General features: G+C 44.0%; 1 protein-coding gene across 1 annotated transcript in view; it reads left to right on the top strand.

Annotated features, from left to right (window-relative positions):
• Window positions 1–27,374, top strand: part of MYLK3 (myosin light chain kinase 3) — a 43,029-nt gene that overhangs the window by 1,151 nt on the left and 14,504 nt on the right. Inside the window, exons 2-9 of the mRNA XM_029210297.1 lie at window positions 5,292–5,382; window positions 6,179–6,563; window positions 14,747–15,204; window positions 16,614–16,719; window positions 17,384–17,477; window positions 17,898–18,007; window positions 18,945–19,086; window positions 25,507–25,577. Of these exons, the coding sequence (XP_029066130.1) occupies window positions 5,292–5,382; window positions 6,179–6,563; window positions 14,747–15,204; window positions 16,614–16,719; window positions 17,384–17,477; window positions 17,898–18,007; window positions 18,945–19,086; window positions 25,507–25,577 (1,457 nt within the window). The remainder of the gene's footprint in view (window positions 1–5,291; window positions 5,383–6,178; window positions 6,564–14,746; window positions 15,205–16,613; window positions 16,720–17,383; window positions 17,478–17,897; window positions 18,008–18,944; window positions 19,087–25,506; window positions 25,578–27,374) is intronic.

Raw genomic sequence — 27,374 nt, forward strand, 5'->3', positions numbered from 1 at the left:
GTGTGTGTGTGTGTGTGTGTGTGTGTGTGTGTGTGTGTGTGTGTGTGTGGTGTGTGTAGAGGCAACACTGGGAACAGCAGGGTAAGCCACCTAGCAACACTCACATGGCCTGGAGCCACCCTTTCAGATCTCTGCAGCTTCCCCCCAGCATGAAGTCTGTGCTTAAACTCTGTCAGCGACTGAGGCTTTCAGAGGCAAGGCTGCAGGAGTTTGCCTTCCCTCCCCCTCCCCAGCCGGGCCAGAACTCGCTCTGCAGATCCCTTCGCTCCCTGCCCAGCTGCTTCTCCAGAGCTGGCCCCTCCCACCCCAGCTCCCTGCTTTCTGCACCTCCCCTGAAAGTCAGGCCTGCAGGGGAGATGTGACCTTCTGCTCTTGACAATGATAACCAACCTCAGCTTTAAAACAGAAAATAAATCTAATTTATGCTCATGGTAAGAAAACATTCTCCCTCCTACTGCATCCCCCCAGTCCCCGGGACAGCCCTCCTCCCCAGACAATCATAGGAACCAGTCTCCTGTGAAACCTTCCAGATAGAGTCTGTTTATCTACAAGCACATTGGTATACACACCACCCTCTTTGTTTTGCTTTGTTTTAACTCAAATATTACTCACATTGTACTGGCCTGGATTTTTTCTAACTTAACATATTTGGGGCATTGTTTCATATTTATAGCTAGAAAGCTTCCTCGTTCTTGTTAAGTTGCAGAGAGCTCTCTTTTTGAGGACGTGTCTTAATTTGCTAATCAGTCCCATATCATTGTTTGTTTATATTGTTTCTCATTTTTAGCTATTATAGATAATGATGCAGTGACTAACCATGGAAGTGTGAGTTTATCTATATGACACACTCCTAGAAGTGGCAGTGCTAAGCCAAAGGGTAAATTTATACAATAAATGAAGCCAAACCAACCTTCAAAGGAGTTATTCTAACTCAATAACATATGGGAATGCTTGTTGCCCCATTTTTGCTAACAAAGCATATTATCCAGTTTTTGACTCTTTGCCTGTCTGGCGGATGAAAACATCTTATTATGCATGTGTTTTTTAAAAAATATTTTAGTATAAAAAATGTCAAACATTTATAAAAATAGAGATTAGTACAATGAACCCTGTGAGCCCATAACTGGAGGCTGATGTTTCCCACCCACTTCCCTCTTTCCAGATTATTTTGAGGAAAATCTGAGATAATGGATTATTTCTTCCATAAGCATTTCAGCAAATATATCTAAACCATAAGGGCTCTTTTAAAAAACATTATCATGATCTAAAATGTGAATGGTAACTTGATATTACCAGTCAGCGTTCAAATGTCCCTGATCGGCTTATGCCTTATTTATTTATTTTTATCATTTGTTTATTTGAGTTAAAATCCAAATAAGGCAATTGGTTATATGCCTCTTAAAGCTAACTTTTTTAAAAAAATTCTTAAAATTAAAAAAAAAACTTTTTATTATGAAAAATTTCAAACATAACCAAAAGTAGACAGAATGATATATCTCATTGTAGTTTTAATTTGCTCATGCCCTTTTCCCTCTATTTCCTTTTTTTGCCTTTTGCTTGATTCGTAAGAGTTCTTCATATATTAGTGAAACCAGCTGTCATACGTGTTGTAGATACTTAGGCATTTCTGGATAGGGTGAAGTCATGGAACTTTCTGTTTTCTGAGTTCTTGCCATAGTTCTTGCCTGTGATTGATCTGGCACGTGATTGATCTCTCTTCCGGTCTTTGTGTTTAATACACATCCCAGTAACTATGTTACTAGATCTAGCACTAGATCTAGAACTAAGGGCTAGATCTAGTCTCCCAGGCAGGCTGTCAGCTCCTTGCTGACTGTGAAGCCTCTGCTTCCCTCTGTGTGCTGGCAGGGCTGGCCATTAGACAGCTGTGCCCGAGCCCCAGCTGTTTAACACACTGTCCATGCTGAAAGCAGCACACTGTGGAGACTTTCTGGAGATCCTCTTTGTATTTCCTGGGAGAGTAGGGGCATAGCAATTTGTGGAATTGAATTCAGCCTTAGCAGTGGCTGCCAGGACTTCGGGAAGCTCCTCCTCAGGTCTGGAGTGCCCAGTGGCACTTCGTTTGGTTGTAACAATGAATCAGATTATTACTGGAAGCCACGTGCTCCCTCATGGACAGGGTCAGGCTCAGCCAGGATGGGCAGAATCACAGTCAGCCTGCTCAGAAGGCATCGGTCCTCCAGATGCCTAGGCATTTGGGGTCTATCCTTTTTCTTCTGGATGCATCGGACAAGGCAGGAACCAAAAGTTTGAGCCTTGAAGTCAAAACCCAGCTCTGCATGTGTGTGTGTTTGTATGTGTGTGTGTGTGTGTGTGTGTGTGTGTGTTTGTGTGTGTGTGCGCGCACACACACACGCCTCTCTCCACCAAAGACAAAGGGAGGGAGAAGACAGTCTGAGCCCCACAAGGTCTACCAAAGGACAGTCTGTTCAAGTCTTTCTCTACTGATGGGTGAAACAGGAGGCAGCGTGATAATGCTTTCAGTTCCCCCAACTACGGGGGTGGCAGGGCAGAGTCTGTAGAAAGAGACCAAAGGAGAGGTCTCTGCAGAGCAGGGCATCTGGGTCACATTGATGATGCTGGTGATAATCATGATGACAGCAGGTAGCACTTATTTATTAAGTGTTTCCATGTGTTATGTTGTTACCATTAAGAGGGCAAAGCTTACTGTCCTGGAATCCCAAAGACATGAGCAGAAAACAGGACTGAGAGAAGGGGGCACAGCATAGGAAAAACAGTGGAACCAACCTGGAACCAAGCAGAACCCTATGTGCCACCCCCCACCCCCACTCCAGTACAAAGGCCCCTCCACGTCCCCTGCCTCTTGTTTGTGGAAAAGCTGAAGTCTCCCAGGCCTCCCCAAGCCACAAAAGAGCAGGCCAAAGCAGCTAACGATTAGGACAACAGAGTCACAGACTCAGTGTCTGATGCACGTTCCTGAGTTGTTTTACGGATACTGTAACTGCCACCAGAGGGAAAAAGCTAACTACATGTTGACCAGACTGCAGCCATGACTTAAGCTCCATCTTGAGCAGCACTGAATCTATGGCTAGCAAAATTTCAAGAACTGGCCTCAAGAGAATGGGATGCTATTGCTCATAATAATCTATATCTTTGTGGGCATCAACATAATTGTAGCTTCTTCTGCCCGTATATGTAAATGGGCAACTACACTTGACAGCAAAGAGATGCTACAGACCCATGCCGACATCTTCCACTCTAAGAATACAGCGCCCTACGTCAGCACGAAGTAGTTACAGAAGACGGACTTTTGCCCATAATCCCATAGAAATGGAATGACGTTCTGACAAGTGGGGATTTGTAAGCAGCTTTTGGCAGGAAAGAGCTCCTTGCAGGAGGCCCCTTTTGTCTTGTCACTAACCTTAAACCAGGCACCCCCATGCTCTACTCATCTCTGGCCCAAGCGCAACTTTCAAATATTTTGATCACACAATACCTTGCCTAACATGTCAGTTCTTTCTGTAGATCAAAGAAGTAGAAATGAAGAATAAGTAACTAACAGAAGACCAGATCTCTTCCCTAGCTTCCCCTTCAGTACTCTCACAAACTGTGTGAACAAACTGTGAACAAGATAGCATCAACAAGCCTGCACGACAAGCCTGCATACACTGGGGGATGACAACTCTGATTAACTGAGATTACTTCACTCTTTCCCTTCAAAAACTTTCACAGCTGAGCAGATTCTTTGGAGGCGGTTTTTGGGGGACGCTGAGTCCACCCTCTCCCCAGATTGCCAGCATTCTGATTAAAAGCAACTTTCCTTTCTACCAACATTTGCCTCTCTCAAGTATTGCATTTTGAGGAAAAAGCAGCTGGACCTGATTTGGTAGCAAATGTAACCTCCATCCTTAGTGTCAGGGAGACATGCAAGAGAGGTGAGCACTATGGTGGGAATTGCTCCAGCTGATTTTTGCCACATGGGCCTGGAATTCCCAGATCTTCCAATTTTCTTTCTCAAGAGAAGCTGGGAACCTAGAATTTTTTCTAATCAGTTTTATTAAGGTATAATTGACATACAATAAACTGCACATACACACACTAAGTATGCACAATTTAAGTATACAGTTCAACAAATGTATACACCCTAATAACCATCACCACAATCAAAATGTAGAACAATTCTAAATGGATCTTAGAATTTTGATGTAAAAATCTCCTAGATTTAAAATGGTGGTAACAAATTTAAAATTTTTAAATTCTATGCAAGCCAAAAAAAATGCGAGCTCTTTTTGGACTCTGGCCTCCTAGTTGGGGCCTCTGTGGCCAAGGCAGGAGAAAGGGCCTTCAGTCTCTGGCCTGAGACCAGACCCACTTCTGTGACAAGTGCCAGGAGGAATCTTAGGGGCCATATCAGTCAAAGGCTCAGAAATACCAGGGGGGCCCAGCAAGGGTCAGGCCACCTAGAAATATTTGCATTTGGAAATACTGAGTGCTCTGGACGATTTCAGGGGCACGAGCATATGCACTGGACTGGTGTGGACCATTCAGTTCAGAAAGACCTGCTGAGAGCCTCACTGGGTGGGCTCCGAGTGTCCTTACATGATCTGCTCTGTCTCAGACAACACAAAATCATCCGAGCTATTGAGCACTTACCATGTGCTGGGAGCACTTCTCAGGAAATTCCATAAATTAACTCCCCCAATCCTCCCGCTAGCTCTACGAGTAGGTAATATTATTCTTCCCATTTTACAGATGAGGAAAGTGAGACGCAGAGAAGTTAAGGATCTTGGCCAAGTGGTGAAGGTGGGGTTTAAACTCAGCAAGTCTGGTTCAAGGGTCCTGTACTGCAAAGAGGCAACCTTGGGATCCACCCACCTAGCTCCCAAGCAGACATTATTAATTGATAGTGGCACTCTCCCCCTGCAAGCATAGGTTTATCTGACCTTAGTATCCAACTCAAGCCAACACTGTAAAAGACATGACCGATTGATCTAAATTGACACCTTAAATTAATTTTCCATGCCTTGTCTAGTATTTTCAGGTCTGGTCTGTTTAGATCACCCTGTCGGGGGCTAGGTCTGCCCCTTACCTGCACTATGGTGACCCGTTAGAAAGGACTTGGTGATCTTGGGAAAGCCTCAGCATTCTTATCTCTAAAATGACAATAGTAATATGTACCCTCTAGTATCACTCTGAGACTAAGAAATAACCTAAGTTCTTCTATTTCAAGCACAAGGTAGGTGCTCAACAAATGTCTGTGGCCTGAACGATGATGTTGATGCTGCTGCTAGTTTTTATGGTTATTCTTTTAGAACAAAGAGCGAGTGGAAGAGAAAGGAGCAAAACCAAAGCACGCACTGAGCACCAGAGGCGTGCAAGCCGAGCTCAAGGGGCCTTGGGAAGGTGAGTGGGGCCCTGTTGGCTTTATCCCACCTGCACACCTAATTTCGGAATAAAAATACCACCACCACCACCACCAATATGATTACTGAAAAACTGCTGAAACGTATTCTTCCTCTTTTTTTTTTTTGCAGTTCTTTTTGTCCTTTATGCTTATTCCATTCTGTATTGCTCTTTATTTCACTTTGCTTTAAATTTTTATGAATCGCTTTTTTTAAGCACTTGGTCAACTTTAAATTTTTTAAGCTAATTTTCTTTTATAATCTTGCATAATAGTTACATGGTTCCAAAGTCGAATTGACAAAACAAGGTATATTAAGAGAAGTCTAGCTTCTATGCATGTTCCCTGCATCCTATTTTCTCCCCTGCATATGTAACTATGTAAAAAAGTTTTTGTCTTATCTTTCCTTTGAGGTCCAGTCTCTTTAGACCACATTGTAAGTGGTTATACACACACATATGCATGCTCACATACACACACATGTGCATGCTCACATACACACAACCTTCCTTCTTAGACAAACAGAAGCATACCACACACTTCTCCTCCTTGCTTTTCTCCACCGTATATCCTGAGATCACTCCATAGCCGCATATGGAGATATTCGTTTCTCCTTTTTTATGCCTGGGTGGCCCTGGTTTAGTCAATCAACTCTCTCCTGATGGTCACTTGCATTATTTCCAGTCTGTCTATTATAAACATGGTGCACTGAATGGCCTTCTACATATTTTTGAGGATACCTTTGGGATAGGTTCTTCTAAATAGGAGAGCATTTTTATCCTGCTTATTTTCCTATAGAGAGCCAGAAGGTGGACCTGCCAGAGGGGACAGTGGAGAGGTTGCCCCCCATCAGTGCTTCGGGGATAGGAGCTGACCTCCTTACCCAGGCAGAGGCCTCACCAGGGCAGGGAGACGGAGTTCCTGGCCCAGCCCAGGTACGCCCAGAGGTGGAAGCCAAAGCTCCTGTAACATCCAGCGAGAACCCCAGGACGGGCCTGGAATTGTCTGTGGTGTCTGAAAGGGTCAGTGAGGCTCCCACCGGCCAGGAGGCTGCATCGGGTGCAGGACGAGGAACATCATCCAGTAGACCTGACCCTCGGCTCTCGGAGGAGGGCATGAGGCTGACTCCAGCACTGCCAGCCCAGGCCAAGTCAGCTCACGGTGGTGGAGAAACACCTCCAAGGTAAGGGATGTGCCTCCAAGCTGGGCAAGGGAAGGCATTAACTGCAGCTCCTGGGCTGGAGCCTGCTAAGGGGCCAGCTGCTCCTGTTTGAGTGTCCACTGTGTGTGCAGCCCTGGCTAGCCTCGAGACAAGAAGACAGGAGAAGGCCGAGGCCCTGCTTTCAGAAGCTTAGAGCACTGGTTCTTACCTGGCACCCATTAGAATTACTGGAAGGAATTTTTTAGATACGAATGCCCAGAGGTTCTGATTTATTCAGTCTGGAGTGATGCTCAAGCATTGTTTTTTTGTTTATTTGTTTGTTTTTAAAGCTCCCCAGGTGAGTCCCATGTGGAACAAGACTGAGAGCAATAGTAGTAGCTATAATAATACTTAAAAGTGTTCACCAGGTGCCAGTCGTTGGCTGAGCATTTCACAGACATCATCTCGTTTTATTCTCACAACCTCCCCAGGAGGCAAGTGTGGTTGGTGTCCCCCGTTTACTCATGATGAAACAGGGTCAGGTTGCCCAGGGCCACACAGCTAGGGATTCATAGAGCTGGAATCTGAATCCAGGTGTTTGTTTGTTTATTACGGAAGTATAGTTGATCTACAATATCATATTAATTTCAGATATACAGCATAGGGATCAGAAGTTTTATAGTTTATATTCCATTGAAAGTTATTATAAGGTAATGACTATAATTCCCTGGGTTATACAATATATCCTTGTTGTTGATCTAGTTTATACATGGTAGGTGTACCCTAATGAGCAACTCCCCGCTTCACTCTCCCCACTGGTAACCAGTAGTTTGTTCTCTGTATCTATGAGTCTGTTTCTGTTTTGCTATATACCTTCATTTGTATTATTTTTTAGATTTCACATATAAGTGATATCATACAGTAATTCTTTCTCTGTCTGACTTATTTCACTAAGCATAATATGCTCTAGTTGTATGTATGTATGTATGTATGTATGTATCTAGTTGCTGCAAATGGCAGAATTTCATTCTTTTTTATGGCTGAATAATATTCCATTATCTGTATATACCATGTCTTCTTTATCCATTCATCTGTTGATGGACACTTGGGTTGCTTCCATATCTTGGCTATTGTAAATAGTGCTGCTATGAACATTGGGGCACATGTATCTTTTTAAATAAATGATTTTGTTTTTTTCCTGGATATATACCCAAGATTGGAATTACTGAGTCATATGGTAGTTCTGTTTTTAGTTTTTTGAGGCACCTCAATACTGTTTTTCATAGTCACTGCACCAATTTACATTCCCACCAACAGTGTACAAAGGTTCATTTTTCTCCACATCCTTGCCAACATTTGTTATTTGTAGTCTTTTTTTTTTTTTTTTTTTGGCTGTGTTGGGTCTTCGTTGCTGCATGCAGGCTTTCTCTAGTTGTGGCAAGTGAGGGCTACTCTTTGTTGCAGTGTGAGGGCTTCTCATTGTGGTGGCTTCTCTTGTTGTGGAGCATGGGCGCTAGGCTTGCAGGCTTCAGTAGTTGCAGCATGGGGGCTCAATAGTTGTGGCATGCGGGCCCTAGAGCGTGTGGGCGTCAGTAGTTGCGGCTCATGGGCTCAGTAGTTGTGGCTCACGGGCTCTAGAGTGCAGGCTTAGTAGCTGTGGTGCACAGGCTTAGTTGCTCCACAGCATGTGGGATCTTCCTGGACCAGGGATCGAACCCGTGTCCCTGGCATTGGCAGGTGGATTCTTAACCACTGTGCCACTGGGGAAGTCCCTATTTGTAGTCTTTTTGATGATAGCTGTTCTGACAGGTGTGAGGTGATATCTCATTGTTGTTTTGATTTGCATTTCTCTAATAATTAGCAATGTTGAGCATCTTTTCATGTGCTTTTTGGCTGCCTGTATGTCTTCTTTGGAGAAATGTCTATTCAGGTCTTCTGCCCATTTTTTCATTGGCTTTTTTGTTTTTTTCATATTGAACTATATGGGCTGTTTATATATTTTGGATATTAACCCCTTGTTGGTCATGTCATCTGCAAATATTTTCTCCCGTTCAGTAGGTTGTCTTTTTATTTTTTCAATGTCTTTTCATTGTTTCATTTTTCTTTGCTGTGAAAAAGCTTTTAAGTTTAATTAGGCCCTGTTTGTTTGTTTGCTTTTATTTCTTTCGACTTAGGAGACAGATACAAAAAAAACAGTTGATATGATTTACATCATAGGCTGTTCTGACTGAACATTCTTTTCCAGGAGTTTTATGGTTTGGGGTCTTATATTTAGGTCTTTAATCCATTTGGGTTTTTTTTTTATTATATGGTGTGAGAAAGTAGTCCAGTTTGATTCTTTTGCATGTAGCTGTTCAGTTTTCCCAACAGTGTTTATCAAAGAGGCTGTCTTTTCCCCGTTGTATATTCTTGCCTCCTTTGTCATAGATTAATTGACCATAGGTGTATGCGTTTAGTTCTGGACTCTCTGTTCTGTTCCATTGATCTATGTGTCTGTTTTCTGTGCCAGTACCATGATGTTTTGATTACTGTAGCTTTGTAATATAACCTGAAGTCTGGGAGGGTGATACCTCCAGCTTTGTTCTTTTTTACCAAGATTGCTTTGGCACTTTGAGGTCTTTTGTGGTTCCATATGAACTTTAGGATTATTTGTTCTCATTCTGAAAAAATGTCATGGGTATTTTTATAAAGATTGCATTAAATCTGTAGATTGCTTTGGGTTGTATGGCCATTGTAACAATATTAATTCTTCCAATTCAAGAGCATGGGATATCTTTCCATTTCTTTGTATCATCTTCAATTTCCTTCATCAATGTTTTATAGTTTTCAGTATATAGGTCTTTCACCTCCTTTGTTAAGTTCCTTCTTAGGCATTTTTAAAATGTGATTTTAAAAGGGATTGTTTTTTACTTTCTCTTTCTGATAGTTTAACATTAGTGTATAGAAAAGCAACAGATTTCTGTATACTAATCTAGTGTCTTGCAATTTCATTTAATTTGTTTATTAGTTTTTATAGTTTATTTGCTTTATAGTTTTATCTGTTTTATTGTTTGTTTATTTGTTTTATAGTTTTCAGGTGGAGACTTTAGGGTTTTCTATTTAAAGTATCATGTCATCTGCAAATAGTGACAGTTTTACATCTTTCCTTCCAATCTGGATGCCTTTTATTTCTTTTTCTTGTCTGATTGCTGTGGCTAGGTCTTCCAATATTATGTTAAATACAAGTGGAAAGAGTGGGATCCTTGTCTTGTTCCTGAATTTAGAGGAAAGGCTTTTAGCTTTTCACCATTGAGTGTGATGTTAGCTGTGAGTTTGTCATAAGTGACCTTTACTATGTTGAGATGTGTTCTCTCTATACCTACTTTGATGATAGCTTTTTATAATGAGTGGATGTTGAAGTTTGTCAAATGTTTTTTAGGCATCTATTGAGATGATCATGTGATTTTTATCCTTCCCTTTGTTAGTATGATGTATCACATTGATTGATTTACAAATATTGAAACATCCTTGGGTCCCTGGAATAAATCCCACTTGATCATGGTGTACGATCCTTTTTATATATTGTTGGATTTAGTTTGCTAATATTTTGTTGAGGATTTTTGCATCTATTTTCATCAAAGATACTGGCCTATAGTTTGCTTTTGTTGTTGTGTCTTTTTCTGATTTTGGTATCAGGGTCATGGTGGCCTCATAGAATGCATTTGGGAGTGTTCCATCCTCTTCAAGTTTTTGGACTAGTTTGAAAAGGATAAGCACTAGTTCTTTTTTATAGAACACAAAAAAGAATTAGCCTGTGAAGCTGTCTAACCCTGGACTTTTGTTTGCTGGGAGTTTTTTTAAAATTACAAATTCAGTTTCACTACTAGTGATCAGTCTGTTCAAATTGTCTGTTTGTTCTTGATTCAGTCTTGGCAGGTTGTATGTTTCTAGAAATTTGTTCTAGGTTGTCCAATTTGTTCACGTATAGCTGTTCATAGTATTCTTTTATGATTTTTTGTAGTTCTGTGGTATTGTTTTTTATTTACCCTCTTTCATTTCTTTTCTTGTTTGTTTTTAATTGAAGTATAGTTGATTTACAATGTTGTGTTACTTTCTGCTGTACAGCAAAGTGATTCAGTTATACATATATATACATTCTTTTTTAAAATATTCTTTTCCACTATGGTTTATCATAGGATAGTGAATATAGTTCTCTGTGCTCTACAGTAGGACCTTGTCCTCTTTCATTTCTTATTTTGTTTATTTGGGTCCTCTCTCCTTTCTTCTTGGTTAGTGTGGTTAAATTTTGTTTGTCTTTTCAAAAAACCACCTCTTGGTTTCCTTGATATTTTCTATTGTGTTTTGATCTCTATTGTATTTATTTCCTCTTTAATATTTATTTTTTCTTTCCTTCTGCTGACTTTGGGCCTTCTTTGTTCTTCTTTAGGTGGTAATTCCTTTAGGTGGTAGTTTAGGTTGCTTGATGTTTTTCTTGTTTCTTGAGGAAAGCCGGTACTGCTATCAGCCTCCTTCTTAGAACTGCTTTTACTGCATCCCATAGGTTTTGGAGTGTTGTGTTTCCATTTTCATTTGTCTCAAGGTATTTTCTGATTTCCTCTTTGATTTCATCATTGACACATTGGTTTTTTAGTAGCATGTTGTTTAGTCTCCACGTGTCTGTTCTTGTTCCATTTTTCTTTCTATAATTGATTTCTGATTTCATACCACTGTAGCTGGAAAAAATGCTTGATATAAGAATACACATTCAGGATTTCTCTGGTGCAGTGGTTAAGAATCTGCCTGCCAATGCAGGGGACACGGGTTCGAGCCCTGGTCTGGGAAGAACCCACATGCCACTAAGCCCGTGTGCCACAACTACTGAGCTTGTGCTCTAGAGCCCATGAGCCACAAGTATTGAAACCCACGTGCCTAGAACCTGTGCTCCGTAACAAGTGAAGCCACTGCAATAAGAGAAGCCACCGCAATGAGAAGCTTGCGTGCTGCAATGAAGAGTATCTCCCACTTGCTGCAACTAGAGAAAGCCTGCACACAGCAACGAAGACCCAACACAGCCATAAATAAATAAATAAATAAATACACATTCTTTTCAAGTACACATGGAATGTTCTCCAGGATAGATCACATGCTAGGCCACAAAACAATTCTCAAAAAATTTAAGAGGCTGGATCTAGGTTTTTGGACTCCAGAATCTGTGCCCCTAACCACTGCACCATCCTGTTTTTTCAGGTCAGCATTTAGTTAAGTCTTAAATAGTATGATGGGGAGAGAATGATGGGTGTTCAGAGGTGGGAGGTTGGTATGGGCTGAATCAATCCAGGGGCTTTCAGAAAGATTATGCTTGGAGCTCTGGAAGTGGACTTGGAGCTCTAAGGACTCAGTCTCAGGACCTGCCCTCAGCAGACATGGTGCAGGAAAAGGAAGAGCCAGAACTGCTGACTGTCAGGTCCTACCTAGCCCTGTGTTTTCCAGCAGTGTTCTCCAGGGGCAGGGCATCCTGGCCACAGGCAGCCCACTGAAGGGCACTCTGCTTCCTGGGCCTTTCTCTAAAGGGACTTGTGCCCTTCTGCACCTGCCCTTGGCTGTCCTGATCTATAACTGAGTCCCCCAAGGCCTGGCTCAGGGAGAGGAGCTGGTGTCTGTGTATGCTGTGGTGGCTGGCAGGGAAGCCCAGTCCTTTTTCTGCCTTCGTTCTGGAAGGAAATATGAGTCCCCAGGAGACCTAAACAGCTGGAGGGAGGGATTCCTGGCAGGCATCCTTGGATCCTGGCCAAGGCTCTAAATGTGGAATCTAGGGTGGGGATGAACTTTCCATGAACTTGTTAGGGGCCCTAAAAGAATTCTGGGTGAGGGGGAAAGGTCTGTGTGTCAGTTTCAACCCTGAGTTGAATTTCAGACACAGACTGGGCTCAGGAAGTGGGGCGATCACTGTCTACCCTCCATCACCTAGCACATGGGTATATCTTGAGAAAAATGGATTTGAACTCGGTGGCTGCCTGTGTAGAGGATCCTTGGGCCCTTGCTGGACTTGGTGGAACAGAGTGCTGCAATCAATTAGCAATGCCTGCCCTGGGTGTGCTGCGCAGGAAGTGGGGAAGCCTTAGACACTCAGAGTGGCATGGGAAGGCATGGCAGTACCTTGGGGTCATCCCATGCCCCCAGGTATGAAGACCAAGAGGAACTCAATGGCTGTTGGCCTTCTTAGCTGGCTACCTGGCTACCTGGATATTCTTCCAGAAACTGGCTTCCTGTAGTTTCTCATGTCCCTTGGTTAAGGCAAGGGCTGAGCTGGGCTTGGATGCCACCCTTCCCATCCTACCCTGTCATCACCAGCCCTTACTTGCTCCTGAGGGAGTGTCGGGGGACTTTTGCTGCCTCCCACCCAAGGCTTAGCTGTGAACAGGCTGCCGAACCAGGTGCATTCAGAAGTAGGCACTGCTCTCAGAGGACCTGCAGCAGCTCAGAGGAGGGGCCTGGGCCTCCAGCTGCTAGGGAAAGCCTTAATTTAAAAAAAAATGTGGTTAAAAACTCATAACATAAAATTTACCATCTTAACCATTTTCAAGTGTATAGTGTAGTTGTGTTAAGTATATTCATATTGCTGTGACACAGATCTCCAGAACTTTTTTGTCTTGTAAATCTGAAACTCTGTTACCATCAAACACCTCCCCCCCAGATCATGGTAACCACCTTTCTACTTTCTGTCTCTATGAATTTGACTATTGTAAGTCCTTCATATAATTCATTCTTCATATATGTGGAATCAGTCTTTCTGTCACTGGCTTATTTCACTTAGCATAAAGTTCTCAAGGTTCATCCAGGTCAGAACTTCCTTCCTTTTTAAGGATGAATAATATTCCATTGTATGTATATGCTACATTTTTTTATCCATTCATCCATCACTGGACACTTGGGTTGCTTCCACATTTGGCTGCTGTGAATAATGCTGCTGTGAACATGGCTGTGCAAATCTCTTTGAGATTCTGCTTTCAATTCTTTTGGATATATTTCCAGAAGTGAGATTGCTGGATCGTATGGTAGTTCTATTTTTACATTTTTTAGGAACCGCCATACTGATTTCCACAGTAGCTGCACCATTTTAGGCTTCACTGTTTGAACCTCCTGCATTTGTACTTTCATTTCTTAGTCGACTCTCAGTACATCTGTGAGGTGTTACTGTCCCCGTTTGACAGAAGAGGTTGTTGAGGCTAGAACTGCCCAAACCCAGCCCTGTTCAGCAACCTGTGGCAGAACTACGGCCAGGATGGAGGCCGCCTGGCTCCCTCCTGAGACTCAGTCCACCCCAGGCACTCACCCCTTCACCCCTGCCCCAACACTCATAGACCTCGGCAGTGGGGTAGTGAAGGGCAGTCAGAGGGCAACTCTGAGAGGGAGGGTCTGAAGCTCCCAGGATCAGGGTCCTTCCCTCTGAATGTCAGGGCTTAGAAGGCCTTCCTGACCTCCAGCTGGCTTCCAAAACCACAATGCTGCTTGGTCTGGGTAACAAAGGTGGATGCAGTGGGCCCAGTGGCATGGCCCAGTGGCATGGCCCATTGGCATGGCCCAGCGGCGCAGGGGGCCCTGTAGGGAGGCAGAGAGTTTCCTCAGCTGTGTAAGCATACAGGCCCAGCACAGCCAGGACTGTTTTATTCAGGAGAAACAGAAAGTCCAGACTCTTATGAGCAATTCCCTGATTTTGCCAAAATGTGTCTGACCTGAAGCTTCAGTGTGATGTTTGACTTGGTTCACCCTTCTCTTCATTTAATGGAAGGGAAACTGAGGCCCAAAGAAGGGAGGGAAGAGCCCAGGTCTCCTGCCTCCCGGCCACATTCCTCCTGGAGCAGAAGCACATTCCCAAGGGGCCACAGAGACAGCTGGTGCCCACCTCCCCACTCCTCCCAAGCCCCATCCACCACAGGTTGCTTCAAGTCTTTCCTGGATGCTGATCCAGTGGAATCCTGAGAGCTGGTGGCACCGTATGTCACTGAAGCCAGTCTCTCCCCTGGTGTCCTGTCTGGGTAGAGAGGGACAGGGGATAGAATCTGCTGGTTTCAACCTCAAGCTAACTCTTACTATTATAACAACCCAAAGGGCCCGTTTTAACAGATGAGAAAACTGAGGCTAAGAGGCCATGGTCAGTGAATGGCAGCAGCAGGCATTTGAACCCAGGTCTGTTCTGACTCAGGTTCTTGCTTTTAACCTCAGGGCCACGTTTCTCTCTGCCCCAGGATCTCCATCCATGTGCAGGAGACAGACATCCCTGGGGAGCTACTTGTGACACGAGGCGGCAGCCTCAGAACCACGCCCCCTGCAGAGGCTCTAGCAGCTGCCCATCCAGGTGAGCAGGACTCACCTGGGCCCAGGTGCTACCCCCAGGCCCCTGGGACTGAGTCAAGAAAACATATCCCAAAAGGAGCTGGGGTGTTTTCCCCACTGTGGAAGCGGAGCAGCGACTGCGGAGCAAAGGCCAAAGAGAAACAGGGATCTGGGCCTGAGCCCGCCATGACACCAAGCAGGGCCTGGAGGGACAAGGGAGCCGATGCCAGGACCCCAGGCCTGCAGCAGGACACAGGCCCAGGAGCAGGGGACCCTGAGCCTGGAAAAGACTGCACAGCCAGGGGCACGAGCAGAGCCGAAGCAGGAAGGAGAACACCCCCAGGAGCTGAGGCGGGCAGCCTGTTTCTGGGTAAGTGAGGGCATTGCTATGTGCCCTGAGGTGAGTGAGTTTGAAAGGCCTACTCTGGGAGGCCTCCCTGAAGCTTCCAGGGAGAGAGAATGTGGGTGTTGGGGAGTCGAAGACTGGGAACAGCCTGCCAGCACATCCCAGGGCTGGAGACCAAGGCACGGAGATGCAGCAGGCTGAGCTCATGTTGGCTCTAGCCATTGGAGAGGAGGGAACCCATGGGGCTCAACTCGGATTTCTCAAAGCCACCTGCCTGCCCGATACTATTGGTATCATTCTGGATTGAGACAGGGAAGGCTCCTGCTAAAAGGCAAATCCATTAACTGGTATATATAACCCACTATCAGCCATTTGCACTCAGTGGGCTGACTCTCATCCAGGATCGGGAAGGGGCTGCTGACTGCTTTCTGTCCCAATGGTGGTGGGAGGCGTCCTTGTGTTCCTGTGACCCAAAGGGCCTCAACTCCTCCAGCCCTTAGGGCCACACCCTCGTTGGTCTGAGCCCTCATCCCATATGGCTGCTGGAAGGCCACCATTTGCTGACTCCCTGTCCCAGAATTTCTGGAGGTCCCTGAGGAAGGGCTGAGCGTTCTGCAGGTCATCCTGGTGCCCCTTGCCAGTTCCGGGCTCCACGGTTGCCCTGTGCTGTGCTCTGACTTCTCTGGCTGCTTCCTCTCCCCTTGTATGACCTGGTCCAGATGTGGACATAAGGCCTACCTTAATTCCTGAAACACGGCTGAGAGCAGGCTGTGACTTTAGAGTCTTTTCTGAGACTTGAGATGGTGATAGAGCCAATGTTAGCTGAGGACTCCCTGTGAGCCGAGCCTCGGGCATTTGTGGTGGCGTTTACCCTCACAGGCCTATGGAGTGGAGACACGTGAAACACAGGAGGGGCTGAGAAGCACGTTTAAGGTCACAAGGTCAGTGCTGACAGAGCCAGGATCTGACGGTTGGGCTCCAGAACAGAAGGCAGTTACTTTGCAGTGAAGGAGACTTCAGACTGGAATTCTAGATGTGGATTCTCTGCGACACACCCAGGCTTTCCAGGGGCCCAGGAAACAACACAATCATGCAAATGTTACCCCCTTGTAGTCTAGGGCTTGGGCTCCCCTTTGCAGACACAAAAAAGGTATACAATATGCTCTCAAAGCAAATTCAGTCTTCTACTTTGGGGAGCAGAAAGTGGCTTGTGAGACAAACTAAGAGAAAATAGAAGTATTTCCCCTGCTCTGGGTCCAGGGTTGTGGAGGTCATGGAGCTGTTCCTGGAACATTCTGAGTACTCCCTCGATAAGCCCCCAACAAACTGGCAGAAGCCGTTTTTGAACCAAGTGGGTCTGGGACTGGGGGTGGGGGGAGCTGAGAGGTGGGGACGGCATGAAGGAGGCTCACAGGCTGCTGTCTCCCGAACAGACGACAGTCCAGCCCCGCCAGCCCCCTTCGAGCATCGGGTGGTGAGTGTCAGGGAGACCTCGACCTCAGCGGGCTACACAGTGTGCCAGCACGAAGTCCTGGGAGGGTAAGCTGGCCTTCTGCCTTGATGAGGGGCGGGGCAACTGGACAGCTGGGTGCCACTGGTGGTTCTCAGGAACTGATTGCTGGAGCCACCGCCAGGAGTGGGATGTCCTGCACAGCATGAGAGTGGGCGGAGGGCTCACAAAGAGTGGGTGAGGAGATATCCGCGGAGTGCAGGAGGGCCCGCATGGTGTGAGTGAGATGAAGTGTAGGGTGCAGGAGGGCCCACAGTGCGGGCCTGGGACCCATGTACTGGAGGTGGCATGGGAGCTGACATGGGGTGGGGCAAGAGGGATGTCCTCTAGGGTGCAGGACTGCCTGGGTGGTGTGGGTGGAGAGAACACCCCCTGGGGTGCAGGGTGGCCTAGGTGGTGTGGGTGACGGGGACACCGCCTGGGGTGCAGGATGGGCTGGGTTCTGTGGGTTGGGGGGACACCCTCTGGGGTGCAGGATGGCCCACACATATGGGGTGAAGAAGCTCTTTTCCAGGTTCAGAGCCCGTGGGTGTGCGGGTGGTGACTGATAACTCTGGGGTGCAGGATAATCCCTGTGGTGTGTGCGGAGCAGAGGTAGGACCAGAAAGCCCAGGGTCCAGGATGGGTCTGGCCCACCACATGCTGGGTGTGCTTCTGGGGCTCTGAGACTGCTCTGTCATCATATCTCTGTAGGGGCCGGTTTGGCCAGGTCCACAGATGCACGGAGAAGGCCACGGGCCTCTCGCTGGCGGCCAAGATCATCAAAGTGAAGAGTGCCAAGGACCGGGTGAGGTTTTTGCCCCAGGCCAGTGGGTGTCCCGGACCAAGCTCAGGATTCCTTCACTTCCCCCTGGGCCACCGTGGGCCCCACACTGCACCAGGCCCCTCCACTCTGAGCAGGAAACCTAGCCACCTTTCCTGCCTCTTTTCCATGACTCCCACACTCCAGTCAGCAGGTCACCTTGCACCCTGGGCAACAGGTCCTCCTAGACCTCCAGGGTTCCTTTTTGGGCTTCAGGTTTCCTATCTGTGAAATGGGTGGGCCCTTGCTGCTGTAAGAAGCTGGTGTGGGTGGTGAGTTGAGGAAAGCTGGTGTGAGAACAGGAAATGAGGATGCAGGGTGGGGGTGTGTGTGTCTTGGGAAGGGCAGCTGACTTCTCTTCCTGACCCATTTCTTGGAAACTCTTCTCCCCTTTGGCTCCACAAGGAGGATGTGAAGAACGAGATCAACATCATGAACCAGCTCAGCCATGTGAACCTGATCCAGCTCTACGATGCCTTTGAGAGCAAGAACAGCTTTACCCTTGTCATGGAGTAGTGAGCATGGGAGGCGGGGCCAGGGCTCGGGGTGGGGCTGGGAGCTGAGATTCCAGCAAAACTCTCCCTTTCCTTCCCCTCTCAGTGACATCCAGGGAAAGGCATCACCTCCTCTGCCTGACCTCCAACATAGAGCACAGAGGACAAAGCCATTTGTCACAAACCAGAAGCCAGTGAACCTGATTTGACCTACAGATATTGTTTTGGCCTACACAATTTTTAGTAATTTTGATTTAGTTGTTAACTAAATTTAGTTGTTAGTTGGAAATTGGGAAATTTCACATTAAAACCTAGATGTCTAGCTTTCCTTGCAAACATAAAAGATCTAGTAATGCTGGATCTACATTTCCAGTTGGAAGTGGTGTGATGGAGCTCATAGTAACTGACCTTTGTAGACGGGGCAATCAAACTCCCATTTGCTACAGTCCCTATCACTTCCAGCTACCCATGACGTTGAGGCCAGGGGCTCAGGGGACATTTATTATTGTGCTTGTGTTGCTATTTTCCTTCTGGTAGGACTGAGGATAGTGAAATATTTGTCATGTCAGTTCTCTATAAAAACTGGAAAAAGAAGTTAGACTAAGGGCTATGTGTTCTAAGAAAAGTTTTGTCTTACATCTGGTCTGATTTAGGCTTCTTGCCATGTAGGTACTAATTGGCCCCTGTAGGCCAATGAGTTTACAACCTTGGCCTAGAGTATCAAGAGTGAGTATCCAGAGTGAGCCTGGATGATCAACACTGCAGATAAGCCCCAGTCTCCCATTTGGCCCATCACTTCCTTTTTACCACCCATACTCTGAGCTGGGGATGGACAAGAGCAAAGGTCCCCGTAAAACCCCAGATGGCAGTGGCACCCTTGGGCTCACCTGGTGATGAGTGGACCAGTCTTCTGAGAGCCTTGCTCAGTCAGTGCTTGCCTCTTCCTTTGCCTTGGCAGTGTGGATGGGGGTGAGCTCTTTGACCGGATCACAGAAGAGAAGTACCACCTGACTGAACTGGATGTGGTGTTGTTCACCAAGCAGGTCTGCGAGGGTGTGCAATACCTCCATCAGCAGTACGTCCTGCACTTGGATCTCAAGGTCAGGCTCCGCCCTGGGCATGTGGCGGTTGGGTGCCCTGGTTCCTGAGCCTCTGCTGCTCTCTCATCTTTGAGAGCTCTGTCAGCACCCAATCCTGGCTTCCATTCCTTGCTCTGCCACTGCCTACTTCTGGAGTCTAGGGCAGGCCAAGTCTCTGAGCCTCAGTTCCTCCATCTGTGACATGTGGAAAATAGGTACCTCATTAAGTGTTCTTTGACGATCAAATGATACAGTGACTTTTTTCTATAAAAAAACTCTAAGATTAGTTTTTAAAAACTAAAATAGAAACATGCATGTGGTAACAAATATAGACAATATAGAAATGTATGAAATGCACAGTGAAAGTTCTTCCCACTCAGTCTCTGTGCTGAGAGGTCTTCTGTATTAGCAATTTGGCATGACAAACACACACACACACAAGGGATCATACTATATATCTCATTTTTAAACTTGCCCTTTTTAGTTAACAGTACACTGTAGACATCTTTTCTCATTCTCTTTAAGGGCCATGGTATAGTCCATTGAATGAATGCATTACAGCTTCTTTTGTCTACTTGACAAAAAGTAAGCACATGGTAGCCATTCTTTTCTTTCTTTTTTGTACATGGGTTTATTTCTGGGGTGTCTGTTCTGTTCCATTGATCTACATGTCTGCCTTTTTATGCCTATATTATACTATTTTGATTAGTGTAGCTTAGTTACAGTTTGAGATCAGGAAGTGTGATGCCTCCAATTTTTTAGATTCTACTTATAACTGAGATCATACAGTAAGTGTCTTTCTCTGTCTGATTTATTTCACTTTGCATAATGCCGTCAAGTTCCATCTTGTCACAAATGGCAGAATTTCCTTTCCTTTTCTTTTTTTTTTTTTTTGACTGTGCCATGTGGCATCTTCGTTCCCCAACCAGGGATCAAACCTGTGCCCCCTGAAGTGGAAGTGTGGAGTCTTGATCACTGGACTGCCAGGGAAGCCCCACATTTGACTATTAAGCACTTGAAATATAACTAGTGTGAGTGAGGAACTGAATTTTAAATTTTATTAATTTAAATCTAAAAATTGACATGATTAAATATTGAAAAACATTAAGTATATTTGGAACAATTTCAATATGTTAATTTGTTTTTCAAACACTATAAATTTCATGAAATCTAAATACAAATAATTCATGAGATCTAAATACATCTAAAGTATTTCTGATGAAAATTTAGTGTCTGATTTGAGATGTGCTATAAATGTAAAATGCACACTGGACTTCAAAGGCAATATGATAAAATAATGGAAAATGTTTCATCGATATTTTTTATTTTGATAACCTACTGAAATGGTAGTGTTTTTGATATATCAGGCCAGAGAAAATTATTATTAAAATTAAGTTTTAGAAAATACTTTGAGATGAATGAAAATGAGAACACAACATGCCAAGACTTATGGGGGTGCATCTAAACTAGGAATGAAATTTGTAGCTGCAAACACTTATATATTAAAAAGAACATCTCAAACCAATAATCTAACATTCCATCTTAAGAAACTAGAAAAAGAAGAGCAAGCTAAACTCAAAGCAAGCAGAGGATACAAATAAGAAAGGTTAGAGCAGAAATAATTGAAACAGAGAACAGAGAAACAGTAGAGAAAATCAATGAAACCAAAAGTTGGTTCTTTGAAAAGATCAATAAATTGACAAATCTTTAGCTATATTGAACTAGAGAGAAGACTCAAATTACTAAAATGAATGGAATGAAAGAGGGGGCATCACTACCAGCCTTACAGAAATAAAAAAAGATTATAAGGGAATGTTATGAAAAATTGTATGCCAGTAAATTAGATAATGTAGATAAAATGGAAGAATTCCCCCAAAAGACACAAACTTCTGAAAACTCACTCAAAAGGAATAGAAAATCTGAATAGACTTATAACAAGTAAAACAATCAAATTGGTGTAAAAAACTACCCACAAAGAAAAGCCTAGGCCCATGTGGCTTCACTGGTGAATTCTACCAAATGTTTAAAGAATTAATACCAATCCTTCACAAACTGTTCCAAAAATTAGAAGAGAATAAAGCACTTCCTCACTCATTTTATGAGACCAGACTTATCCTGATTCCAAAACCAGGCAGACATCACTTCTTGTGATGAAACTACAGACGAATATCCCTTGTGAATCTAGACGTAAAAATTCTCAATAAAAAATTAGTAAACTGAATACAGCAACATTTAAAAAGGGTTATACAGGGCTTCCCTGGTGGCGCAGTGGTTGAGAGTCCGCCTGCCGATGCAGGGGACAGGGGTTTGTGCCCCGGTCCCGGAAGAGCCCACATGCTGCGGAGCGGCTGGGCCTGTGAGCCATGGCCACTGGGCCTTCGCGTCCGGAGCCTGTGCTCCGCAACGGGAGAGGCCACAACAGTGAGAGGCCCGTGTACGGCAAAAAAAAAAAAAAAAAAAAAAGGATTATACACATCACAAAGTGGGATTTGTCCCAAGAGCGCAAGGTTGGTTTAACATATGAAAAATCAATCAATGTAATATGCCATATTAAAAGAATAAAGGATAACGTCACATGATCATTTTACTAGCTAGAAAAATCACTTGACAAAATCAAACAACTTTTCATGGTGAAAACACTAAACAAATTAGGTATAGAAGAGAACTCCTTAACCTGATAAAGGTCATCTATGAAAAACACACAGCTAATTTTAAACTTAATGATAAAATGTTGAATGTTTACCTTTTAACATCAGAAACAAGACACGGGTGTATATTCTTGCCATTTCTATTAAACATTGTACTTGTGGTTCTAACCAGGGCAATTAGGCAAGAGAATAAATAAAAGACATCCAGATTGGAGAGGAAGAAGTAAAATTCTATTCACAGATGACATGATTTTGATATAGAAAATCCTAAGGAGGGTGGAGGGAAACTATTAGAACTAATAAATTAGTTCAGCAATGTTGTAGGATGTAAGATGTAAAAATCAATTGTATTTCCATACATTAGCAGTTGACATTCTGTAAATAAAATTAAGAAAACTATTTCCTTTACAGTAGCATCAGAAAGAATAAAATACTTAGAAATGAATTTGACCAAAGTTGTATAAGCCTTATATTCTGAAAACTATGAAACATTGTTGAAAGAAATTAAAGATGGCATAAGTAAATGGAAAGACATCCCATATTCATAGATCAGAAAACTTAATATTGTTAAGATGGCAATACTCTCCAAAATGATCTGTATGTTCAGTGCAATCTTATCAAAATCACAGCTGGCTTCTTTGCAGAAATTAATGATCTAATCCTAAAATTCAGATGGAAATTTATGGGACCCAGAATAGCAAAAACAATCTTGAAAAAGAAGGACAAATTTGGAGGACTCACATTTCCCAACTTCAAAACTTACTACTAAGCTACAGAAATCAAAACTGTGTTATGATGTAAGGACAGACAGACAGATCAATGGAATACAATTGAGAGTCCAGAATTAAACCCTTATATTTGTGGTCAATAGATTTTTGAAAAAAGTGCCATGACAATTCAATGGGCAAAGAATAGTCTTTTCAACAAATGGTGCTGGGACACCATGCTTGATATCCACATGAAAGTTGAACCCCTACCTCATAATATATACAAATATTAACTCAAAATGGATATAGACCTAAATGTAAGAGCTAAAACTATAAAGTTCTTAGAAGAAAGCATAGGAGTATATTATATATGAATCAAAAGCTCAAGCTAGAAGAGCAAAGTTGATAAATTACACTTCATCAAAATTAGAAACCGTTATGTTTCGAAGGACACCATAATGAAAATGAAATAACAGCCCACAGAATGGGAGAAAATATTTTCAAATCATATATCTGATAAAGGACTTGTATCTAGGGTATATAAAGAACTCTTACAACTCATTGAGAAAGACAAATTTGAAAATGGGCAAAGGATTTGAATAGACATTTATCCAATGAGGATATAAAAATGGCCAATAAGCACATGAAAAGATTTTTAACATCATTAGTCAAAAGACAAATGTAAATCAAAAGTACAATGAGATACTATTTCACACCCATTGGATTAGCTAAGATAAAAATGGCAGACAAGAAGTGTTACTAGGATTTGGAGAAATTGGAACTCTCGTACATTGCTGGCGGGATTGTAAAGTTGTGCATCCACTTTAGAAAACAATTTGGCAGTTCCTATAATGTTAAACAAAGAGTTATCATATGACCCAGCAATTTCACTTCTAGGCATATACTCAAGAATTGAAAACACAAGTCAACACAAAAACTTGTACACAAATGTCCTTAGCAGCATTATGCATAATAGCCAAAAAGTAGAAACAACCCCAATGTTTACTAACTGATGAATAGATAAACAAAATGTGGTAGGTACTGTCCTTACAATGAATATTATTCAGCCATGAAAAGGAACCAAGTATTGGTACATGGATGAACCTTGAAAATATTATGCTGACTGAAAGAAATCAGATGCAAAAGGTCACATATTTATGATTCATATGATTCCATTTATATGAAATGACCAGAACAGGCAAATCTACAGAGACAGAAAATACATTAGTGATTGCCAGGAGTTGTGGGTGAGGAGGATGGAGAGTGACTGCTTTTGAATATGGGTTTTTTTTTTTTGAAGTGCTGAAAATGTTCTAAAATTAGATAGTGGTGAACTATCTACTGAAAACCACTGAATTGTACACTTTAAAATGGTAATTTTTTTATGATCTCATGTTTTATTATTTATTTATTATTTATGTTTATTATTTATATTTCAAAATTTTAGGAAAATTAAGTTCACCTATTTCTTTTTACTTATTTAATGTGGCTATTAGAAAATTTTGAATTATATATGTAGCTTACATTATATTTCTATTGGACAGTGTTGTTCTAGACCTTACAAAGAAGACATGAAGATTTTTTTTTATTAGTTTTATTTATTTATTAGAATTTTTAAATTAATTACTTTATTTTTGGCTGCGTTGGGTCTTCGTTGCTGCAAGCGGGCTTTCTCTGGTTGTGGCAAGTGGGGGCTACACTTCCTTGTGGTGCGCGGGATTCTCATTGCAGTGGCTTCTCTTGCTGCGGAGCATGGGCTCTAGGTGCATGGTCTTCAGTAGTTGTGGCAGGTGGTCTCAGTAGTTGTGGCTCACGGGCTCTAGAGCACAGGCTCAGTAGTTGTGGCGCACAGGCCCAGTTGCTCTGCGGCATGTGGGATCGTCCCTGACCAGGGCCCGAACCCGTGTCCCCTGCATTGGCAGGCGGATTCTTAACCACTGCACCACCAGCGAAGTCCCAAGACATGAAGATTTTTAATCATCAATTTCCTGAACCTATCTGAGGAATTTCACAACCGCTTTGTAACGTAAATAGCAATAAAAACTTCTGTTAGGAGAAATAGTACCTGACATTTGCTTCATAAGCTGGAAAGTTTTTAATGCATACTATGTCATTTGATCTTCCCACCCTCCCAGGAGGAAGGCAGGAAGAAGTTATTATTCCCATTTTACAGATGGAGACACTGAGTTTCCGGAATGGGAAAGTACTCATCTAGGGCTAGGGACCCTGGTAACGGACCCCTGGACCTCAGGCACTGGTCTTAGGTCTCTAGATCCTTTATACCATAAGCCCTCCATCTGCCCTCCACCCCTACCCCTATCCAAATCTGTCTGGCACAAGCAACGAGAATCGTTCCAGTCTCCCTCAGGGCCTCCAAGCTGATCTGAAACAGTTAAGAGAAGCATGTCAAGTCCAGCACCTCCATCCCTTGGGTCACAGCTGTCACCACAAAATGGCAGGTTGACATTTTGCAGCTCTGATCTCCTTGACCAAGCTACTGCAGATTTGGTCCCACCCCTGAGATTCTGATGTAATCAGGTCAGGGTTGGGGCCTGGGTGTTGGGACTTTTGAGGACTTCCCTGATGATTCTAGCGTGCAGCCAGGGTTTGGAGCCGCCACCCCAAGCCACTGGTCACAAACAATCAGCTTGTGGGCCAAATCCGCATCCCAGACATGTCGTGTTTGATTCCTATACGTGATGAATGCATGCTTAAATTGGATTAAGTTGTCAACATTTAAAAGCACGGAATTTTTACTTAAACCTGGATTTCTGGCTTCCCTTGAGGACTGAGGAACTCTGGAGACTGGGCCTGCATTCCTGTGTGGTGGCCAGTGGCTGGAGCTGAGCAGTGGCTGCCCCTTTACACAGGGCAGGAGTTCTCCAGTTCCCCACCGTCCATACCACTCCTTATTGTCTCACACTAGCCCACATCATTTATTTTCAATATCTATCCATCCCTATAGGGCTGCCCTGTAGGGCTTTCCCTTGCAGGCGGGGAAACTGAGGCCTATTGACAAATAAGTGTGGGAACTCAGACCTTCTTAGCTGTTGATTAAGCTATGCTAATTTCTCTTTCTTTCCCAGCCTGAGAACATACTGTGTGTCAATCAGACGGGACACCAAATTAAGATCATTGACTTCGGGCTGGCCAGAAGGTAAGGGAGTTTTATTTCGGTGGTTTGACAGAGCTCCTTGGAAACTCTTGGTGGCTCTCTTGGACATGGTTACCTACAACTCAGCCAATTTTTGAGTTTTGGGACTGATATGAGAAAGCTCTCTCACTGAGGCTGGCAGCCTTCACAAAGACTGCGTAGAGAGGCCTCGTTACTACTGCAGGGGGCGGCTTTTTGCGGCGGGCTCTGCTTCTTCTTAAAAGGCTGTGGGATTAACAGTATTTCAAACCACCTGTGTGAACAGAGAGGAGAGTGATAAAGGGGGTCACTGAATGGGGGTGCTGGGAAGCTCCTTCTATTCATCCCGCAGGCCTCCTGGGGCCAAGATGTCCTGGGCTGTGTGATGCATTCATCACCAACCCTGCCCTCCAGAAAATGACTAGGTTAAATAGGATGGTGCCATGGGTAAGTGGTTCTGGGCACTCAGGACTGGGTTAGATCTTGGTAAAAGGGTGGTACAATGCAGTGCCCGCTGATATGGGCAATAATGAAGTTTAAATGAGATAATACATCAACAGTGGAGACCCATTCTATGAGGGTGATTAGGTTCTCAAGTTTCAGTGCATAAAGTGAATATCATATATAATTTTAAAAACATCTTAAAGTCCCTTAAAACGCCTAAAGCCTAGTGACGTATAGTTTTACTGTTGGATCCTCATGCTTGATGAACACCGTGTCTCTGCAGGGCTCTTGCCCATGGCGTGCACAACCAGTGGTGTGGCTGTAGCAGACCCTTGGCATTGGGGAGGGCATCCACAGTCTGTGAAGATGGCAATAAATGTATGTTCATCCTCCAGGCTTCCTCCAGAATTCTATTTCCGCCAAGAATGACATTTCTCTGAGAATCACATACTTTCTAGATATGTCTTCACACCACGGCTTCAAATCTTGAAATGTTCTTACTCTAATGGTCATTTTCCACACAGAAGTTGTTTTTGTCGCTTTCGGAGCCTTGCAGCATCTACCACTCCATCCACAAGGGGGGAAAGGAGCACTTCATCCCCATGGTGGCAGAGCCGTGCCTGAGCTCAGCCTCTGGCGTCCAGCACTGGCCTCCCAGAGGGGGCGTTCAAATCCACAATGGTGGTCTTCCTAGGTCACTTCCCCACTGGTTGGAGAGGTAAATGTCACCTCTTTGCAGGTGTGAAAGGTACATTTTCAGGGCCCCACATGATGGATGGGAGGCTAAGTGTGGTACTGGAGCAACGGCAGAGGGAAGTTCTTACCACCGCGCTGTACCTTCAGGGTCCACACTACACAGTGTACTGCATTTCATGAACAGTCCCAAATCCCCCAACCCAGATGCCTAAAAATCACACCCAATCCATAATGTAAAAAAATTGCTTAATATTTTCCCAAATAATGTTGTATAAAATTGGGATGCATCCTATACACTTGCACACCTTATGCACCAGGGCGTGTTTCTCAACCTATTTTTCATGTCTCCACCTGCCCCACAAAGAGCCTTTTTAACCATTTCTTTCCTAATCCCTCGGTCCCTTCCTCGTGAAATGTAATGCCACAGGTGTATTGTGTATCTGTTTATGTACTGTGGCCCTTTGGAGAGCCGCAGACCGTTGTAATAGCTAAGATTTTTTTGCCCTTCCCCCAAGAACCACTGTTCCCTCACTGTGGGGCAATATATTCTTCATCCAGACCTCACACACTAGTGTATGCAGGACCCTACCAAATGTTGGGCGACCAACTGCCAAATGAGGATTTACAGTGACACACTGTGAATTCAGAGCAAGAAGTAACCACCTGAGGTTCCTGGAGTCT

This window comes from Monodon monoceros, unplaced genomic scaffold, assembly GCF_005190385.1.
Source record: "Monodon monoceros isolate NGI ecotype Baffin Bay Population unplaced genomic scaffold, NGI_Narwhal_1 Super_Scaffold_10, whole genome shotgun sequence".
Lineage (NCBI taxonomy): Eukaryota > Metazoa > Chordata > Mammalia > Artiodactyla > Monodontidae > Monodon > Monodon monoceros.